The 7,760-nt window shown below is 36.7% G+C and overlaps 1 protein-coding gene and 1 pseudogene across 1 annotated transcript; one reads left to right on the top strand and one right to left on the bottom strand.

Annotated features, from left to right (window-relative positions):
- On the bottom strand, window positions 81–4,087 carry LOC18612583 (acyl-coenzyme A thioesterase 9, mitochondrial). The gene is made up of 5 exons (XM_018126081.1): window positions 3,376–4,087; window positions 3,093–3,270; window positions 1,300–1,766; window positions 623–751; window positions 81–494 (listed from the first exon to the last, which is right to left on the bottom strand). The coding sequence occupies exons 1-5, from the start codon at window positions 3,763–3,765 to the stop codon at window positions 336–338; spliced, it is 1,323 nt and encodes a 440-aa protein (XP_017981570.1). The 5' UTR covers window positions 3,766–4,087; the 3' UTR covers window positions 81–335.
- On the top strand, window positions 5,581–7,149 carry LOC18612584 (annotated as a pseudogene).

The following is a 7,760-nucleotide window of genomic DNA, read 5'->3' on the forward strand; positions in this document are numbered from 1 at the left end:
TGAACTGAACAGTGGCTTTGTAAAAATGTGTAATATCATGATCCAAACAGCTTGTCAATGCGCAATAAATCAGAAAAGAATGGAACGACAACAAGGGTTAAAGGCTAAACTGAAGTTCATCTAAACAGACATCATATCTGAAAAATGTTTAGAGTGCTTCATCACATAATACTTGTGATGCTTAAAGGGAAATATGACTAAATCAGACACCCATCAGGCTCATGCCCCCACAATATAACCAGCCACGTTTATTTATGTCTTAGATAGTTCAAACTATCTCAAATTTAAGTAATAACATCTGCAGCTTATATTAGAAAACACCATTTGCTCCTGCATCACTGATTTTGACGTGTCAGCAGCTCAGCATCCATACGCTCTATAATACGACGTGCCTCTTCCTCTGTTGCAGGAACTACGTTTCGAATCTTAAATCCATTCTTTGTGGCCTTCGCCTCAGGCCGTAAAGTGAAAGTGAAATAAAATGTATTCGATACCTGCTTAGTGGATTCATATAGACAAAGATATAATATGTTACTATGTAACTGAGAATTTTGGGAATATGGAATTAGTAAGACAGTTGCCTTGTGTTCTGTAACAGTGCAGTCTGTCTGCAGTGGTTTACCTCGCTAGATCTGATCTCAGGCCTTGTAACATGAGCAACAACTTCAACATTAATTAGCGGTTGATCTGGATTCTCAAGTTCTGTGTACAGAACACATGACTTCAAACGTAGGAAATCCCCTACATCAACCTGCTCAAAAACATGTATTCTTCACTTAAGCAATAAAATTTCCCCAAAAGATTAATGGATAACTCGATGTCTTCTATATAAAGCTAACATCCATCCAAACACATCAATAATTAGCTAAAGTACATCATGGGTAAAGGCAAGTTAGTTTTAGTTCCCTAAACAGAGTGGGAATGCAAATAAAAGAAGCTGAAACATGTTGCGCTATATATTCAAGGACACTTAATATTGCATCTGAAAATTTCTTCGTTTTCCGTTTCACAAGGATATGCTTAAAATAATGATTGAAGGCCGAGGAAGAAAGAAAAAGGGAAGGGAGTGGGGAGGGTTGGGGGTGTTGAAAAGATTGGAGCACACTCCAATGATCTTCAAACAACACCAAGCATGAAATGTAAGAAGAAGAAACAAGTCCCAAATGTTAAATTGCATAGAGTGACTAACTGTGTGGCCCTTGCATTTCATATATAAGGATCTCTCTCCCCCCCCTCTCTCTCTCTGAGTCACGATTAAGTTAATGCTAAAAGCTCCATAAAAACCAGAAAGGAACTTACAGGTCTTAAGAAATCAACATGATCAACTTCTAGAAAGCAAGGCACCAGTCCAGCAAAGGCATAAGCTGTTGAGAAAGCTAACTCAAATGCTCGGTGCATTAAAAAACCTCCAAAAATTCGACCATGGATGTTCCTTTGCTGTGGTTGGCAAATCATAGCGTTTTCAAGGTGGGTATCCCTTAGAAGAATGCTGTCTCGATCAGCTAAGGCTGGCATATCACAGAAGATTCGGCCCTCGGCCAAGAGTGATTCTAGTCTATTTACCTCCCCATTTTCAAACTCTCTTCTATCTATTCTTTTCCGTTTTCTCAATTTGCTTCTGGCTTCAGCTTCTTCAAAGAGAAACTTCTCATGCTCAGTTTCTGGTGAAAGCCGGTTAACAGGAGCAGCTTTCCCAGTCTTAGAGTCACGGGCCACAAAGATGAAGTTGGCTGTTAGAGCTACTGAATCTGAAACATCTGAGTCTTCTGCATGAAATAACATTATCTAATTAAAGCGTAACTCATCACAGCTAAACTTAAAGCTAATATGTCTATAAAGGGAAGACTTTTCTGAAGAATTACACTGCTAGCAGCTGTGCAGTCTCATAAACTACCTATTATTTCTCATAACTCAAAGAAAAGTAACCTGTACATATGTTATGGAATTTCAGTGCCATTAACAAGACTATCAAAACATGTCAGCGGACAGGGAGAACTTTAGTGTGAGAAGGAATAACCTAAATTTTATGTCAGTTCCATATGCTATCTTTGCGTGTGGAAAAAAATATCATTTAAGTAGAAATTGTCACTGTCACAGCTCACAACAGAAGATAAATGATACTTCAGCACTCAAAGAGTAAAAGTTGCATAAATGTCAGCGGAAAATGTGCTTCTACTTAAAGGACAACATGTGAATTGTGCGGACAATGTTTATATATATGCATATTAACTAGGTTTTAAATGATAAAATCTTTTAATTTTTTTCCTTTCAGCATGACAAAAAACAGAGGGGGGTGGGAGGGGGGGCGGGGGGGAGTAAATATCTATATCAGATAGAACAGAAGTTTTCTGGTAAGACACAGGTACAGCTTTTCTAGATATGGAATGAATAACAGAAAATGACTACGTAGATCTAGCAGGAAGCCCTCAAGGAGGAAATATAGAGCTAATATGTAGATGATCTGAGGATGAAAGCAAATAAGGCTCTCAAAAATTTGAAGGAAGCTTGTCAATTATTGTCAACTAAAGTACAAGTTATAAAATGAAGTCTGTAAGGAATTTAGTATTATCGATAAAAGTAAGTGACAGAACCGAAACTAGGATAGTTCCATGCCATGCTTTGACTTGAATTTTCACTAGAACTGAGTTTAACTACTAAGCATTGAGAGTTTAGATGGATCTAAACGTTAATACTGTATTCTAAGTCACACCATTATGTTCCACAGTCTGGGCAAAGCTCAAAATTTTAGGAAAATCTACAACTAACTTGCTACAATGATTTATATCTGAAACATCAGCAAATGCAAATGAAAAAGTTAAAAGGAATTATGGATACCATATGGAAAAGTTTATAATGTGTTAATGATTTGTACCAGAATATATCTCTGCGAATATTGAATTCATATATCATTTATATGGAATTCCAATCAGCTAATCTTCAAATTGCTTGATGGAAATGCAAAGTCATGATTTTCTCCCTTCCTTAAAGTAGATGCTACAATATAAATGTTTCCAACTATCTTTTTCATTTTTCTGGTACCAGAATGAAAGTTTTCAATTTGAAAGCTAATCATACACTTAAGATAAAAGCACCTTTTGTGGACTGAATAACTTCGAGTTGAATCTCAATCGATGACCTCCCGACCCATATGACAGAACCAACTATTTTCAGATCAATGTCAACACTAATAGGCTTCTTCAAAACAATCTTGTCAACAGAAGCTGTGACCAGCATGAGAGGCCTGGTTGTGCTATCATCATCTGAACAATGCTAATTTACAAACGAACGAACAACACAACACAACTTTAGCCATTCAAAAAGGTTGCACATTTGTAGTCTCCAAAATATAAAGAACGAGCTTTGTAAAAAGAGTACCTTGACAGAGATAGTCCCAGCTAAAGCGTCAAGGTCTTCAAGCAACTTCCCAATTCTAACCTCATTCCAGGGATCCCTATATTGTTCTCGCAAAATATAATCTGATGACAAGTTATAACGGATGCTGGTCCTGCTTTGAGAAGGAGTTTTGGTGAGCAACTCACTCTGAGGGGGCGCATCTTTTGGTGGGTCACGGAGTCTCTCAAATATTTGGGACCTTGCTTCCCATAGAGCATTGGTTACTGGTGAATGGTACATTCCAGGCCATAGGCTTATGGGCTTCCTGGTCGAGGAGGACTTTGAGTCGTTGGCCGGAGGAGAATTGTCAAAGGGAGAGGCAAAAGTCGAAACTACAGGGATGGTGTTAGGAGATGAGCAATTAAACTCCATGGAACAGGAATTTCAGGTGATTCCTGGAAATGGGTTGGTGAGAATTTTGATGGTTTGAAGAGGTTTCAAAATTGGGTTAGTCGTCGTAGATGTGAGGAAGATTTTCTTTCAGCTTAACCGAAGCAGTTAAACTTTTGATTTTTGATATCCTGCAAGAAATTATACAAGTGGGACAAAGGTTTTGTTGTTGAGTCTGGGGTTATTTACTGCTCTTAAACAATTGCTGTAGTCTGTAGAGAGAAGAAAGACTTGGGTCCTTTCCGTTGATGCTGGAGTCTACACAGGCCTGGCCTTGCTTGTTTCGCTTTCGCGGACAGTTGTGAAGACTAAAGAGGGCTTCCCTTGTCAATTGCCACTTGTCATCAAAATTGTAATTTTCTTTTGTTGAAATTGGAATTTTCCCCACTCCCGCGCCTGATGTGTGCTCCTCTATTCCTACTGTTTTGGAGCTCACCATAGCCTAGTTAGCATGGTTGTTAAATCCACACAAATTTTGTTTTTTAGTTTACTGTCGTATCATATGATAAGATAATCATATGATAAGATATGATAAAAAAATTTAAAATTCATTATAAATAATAATATATATATATAAAATAAAAATTTAAAAAATATTATATTTTTATAAAATTGAAAATTATAAAACATAAATTGAAAAGATGATTATTTTTTAATTTAAATTTTCAATATATTCCGTAATAATATACATTTTTAAATAANTATAAAACATAAATTGAAAAGATGATTATTTTTTTAATTTAAATTTTCAATATATTCCGTAATAATATACATTTTTTAAATAAACTATATTATTTTTATATTAATTTATTGATTAACAAAAAACATTTATCATGTTAAAATTAAAAACGAATTCTATTTTTTAGTTTTTGTTGTTTAAAATTTAAAGATTAAAGCACATAAAATATAATTTCTCATATTTCAACTTAAAAAATAAAAAAAAATAAAAATTTTAATAATTAATTAAAATTAAGTTTATAAAAAATATATCGACTGTATCGTATAATACATCACGTATCGTATGATACGTCATATATCATAAAATATGTATTACATTATACGATATGTTTTTAATACTTAATCAAATGCGATATAATTATACATATATATTGTTTTCTACTAATATCGTATTGTATCATATGATATATATCGCGTATGTGCGATAATGATAACTATACTAATTAGGGTAGTTTGATCTCATAATGCAGCAGCTGGCATTTATAGGTGAAGGACTCTTACAATTGCATAAATGAGTAAAACAGCCCATCAGAGCAAAAAATAAAAAATGGCATCTGCCAACTCTCTATCTAATCGCTTTTTGATAATGATTTATCATTTGAGGTTGAGAAATGTCTCGTAAATTTGTGGGCTTTAAACAATTTTGTAGTGTACAAATATAAAACCTTTTGAGCATCCCTTTTGAAAGCTGCATATCATTCAGTATAAGAATAAATGAAAAATAAATTTGTTTAACCCTCTCTTTTTTATGCTTTTAATTAATTTTAATGGAGTGACTACAAAATTTGTACTACTTCATGTAAATTAATATAAACCTAGCTCTTCTATAAATAATTGAGTAGGATCCATTGATGCCAGTTTTTATTGAGTGGGGTCATGACTATTATGCCATTGCTAGGAGAGAGTCTTTTCCGTGTTCGAGGTAGGCCTCGCAGTTATTAAGCACACGCATCCATCAAGATGGACCACAACCACACAACTCCCTCGGCTGCGAGTAGTGCAGTTCCTATAGATCATCATGGAGGCAGCTGGGAAGGAGCAAGAAAGAGAGCTCAAGATTGTGCATAGAACAAGAATGGAGAATGCACAAGAAGCCTCCCACAAAGCTCACTGTTTGGTTTTATACTACCCAACCCAAGGCCACTTAAATCCTATGCTCCAAGTCTCTGAGCGTTTACAACACAAAGGGCTCAAAGTCACATTAGCCACTCCTCAGTCCATGTACAAGTCCATACACGGAGCAGCGTCCATTTCCATTGCGCTTGAGCCCATATCCGATGGCTATGATGAAGGCGGCATCAGCCATGCAGAAAGTGTTGAGGCCTACCTTGAGCGCTTCTGGAAGGTTGGCCCTCAAACTCTTACTAAGCTTGTTGAGAAATTGAATGCATCAGGCTGCCCCTTAAATTGCATAGTCTACGATTCTTTCTTGCCTTGGGCTCTAAATGTTGCCAACAAGTTTGGCTTGGTTGGTGCTGTGTTTTTCACTCAATCTAGTGCTGTTGGCAGCATATACTACCATATATATAAGGGTTTGGTCAAGCTTCCTTTCACAGAGCCTGAAGTTCTGGTGCCTGGATTGCCTCCACTCAAAACACCAGGACATGCCTTCTTTCATTTCTGATTTGGGGTCATACCCTACTTTCTTTGAAATGGTTCTGAATCAGTTTGCCAATGTTGACAAAGCAGATTTGGTACTTTTTAATACATTCTATGAGTTGGAGAAAGAGGCAGTTGAGTCAACTGTGTCTTTGTCTGGCAGTCACAACTTAATTTGGCGTATCCATAAGGTCTTTAGTTTCAAAAACTTATTCGCTGTCATGAATTTTCTTGCGGGAGACGGATTGCTTGGCAAAGCTCTGGCCATTAAAGAGAATTGGGCCAACTATGTTCTTAGATAAGCGACTCCAGGACGACGAAGTCTATGGTTTTAGCATCTTCAGGCCAAACACTGACGCTTGCATGAAATGGCTAAATGACAAGCCAAAACATTCTGTGGTTTATGTCTCGTTTGGGCGCTTGGCATCTCTGGAAGCTTAGCAAATGGAAGAAATAGCATGGGGTTTAAAAGGGAGCGAAAGTTATTTCTTGTGGGTGGTAAGGGCATCCGAAGAAGCAAAACTGCCGAGAGATTTCATGGATCAGGAGACATCAGAGAAAGGCTCGGTGGTGACGTGGTGTCCACAACTAGAGGTTTTGCAACACGAGGCGACAGGGTGTTTCGTTACACATTGTGGGTGGAATTCGACATTGGAGGCTCTGAGTTTGGGTGTTGCAATGGTAGGAGTGCCCCAATGGACTGATCAAAGCACCAATGCTAAGTACATCATGGACGTTTGGGAAATGGGGCTTAAAGCTCCAGCTGATGAGAAAGGGATTGTTAGGAAGGGAAGCGATACAACATTGCATAAGGGAGATAATGCAGAGAGAAAGGGGTAAAGATGCGAGAAGAAACTCTGATAAATGGAAGAAACTGGCTACACAAGCAGTGGATGAAGGCGGAAGTTCTGACAAAAGCATCGATGACTTCATTGCCAAGGTCATAAGTTACACTCCTAAAGCTTATACTACAATTTAGTTGCATCTCTACGTCATTATACTGTATCGCTAATTTAATTGTTTGATGGATTATGGCTTTTCAATATCTTGTTGCTATGTCATTTCTCAAAAATCTTCTTAAAAGTTTTATTAAGTAATGTTATGAGTAGTGGTGCATTTAAGATTTTGTATGTCAAGCCCTACTCCATAATATACTTGCCATGTCATTCATGTATTTGACAACATGCTTGCATATTTGAATACCTTGGAAAAATTATCAAAAGTCGGTAGTATATCTAATGGTACAACTAAGTTGATTTAAGCCTCGAACTAGTTCAAATAAAGATTTTAAGATGCAATCGAGAGTTATTGAATCTTAGAATGACTTAATATGGTGATTCGGAGTTCGGGGATTGATTTGGAGTTAAATTGAAATTTTCATAACGTAGGGGTAAAATGGTCATTTTTTCACTCCGAGGGCAAATTTGGGATGGTGGATGAAATTTTGATCAAGTTTGACTATTTGGAACATAATTTGAGCTTGAGAAGTGAAAAATTTTAATTTCGACAATTTTTCGAACATAAGGGCAAAAATGTCATTTCACGTGCCCACAAGGACGTAATTAGAATTTTTTGAAAATTACACCACCTTGACACTTGTCAAACCCATGAAATTCATTTTATACTTTGGATAATTGAGG

The sequence above is a fragment of the Theobroma cacao genome, chromosome 1, assembly GCF_000208745.1.
Source record: "Theobroma cacao cultivar B97-61/B2 chromosome 1, Criollo_cocoa_genome_V2, whole genome shotgun sequence".
Taxonomy (NCBI): Eukaryota; Viridiplantae; Streptophyta; class Magnoliopsida; order Malvales; family Malvaceae; genus Theobroma; species Theobroma cacao.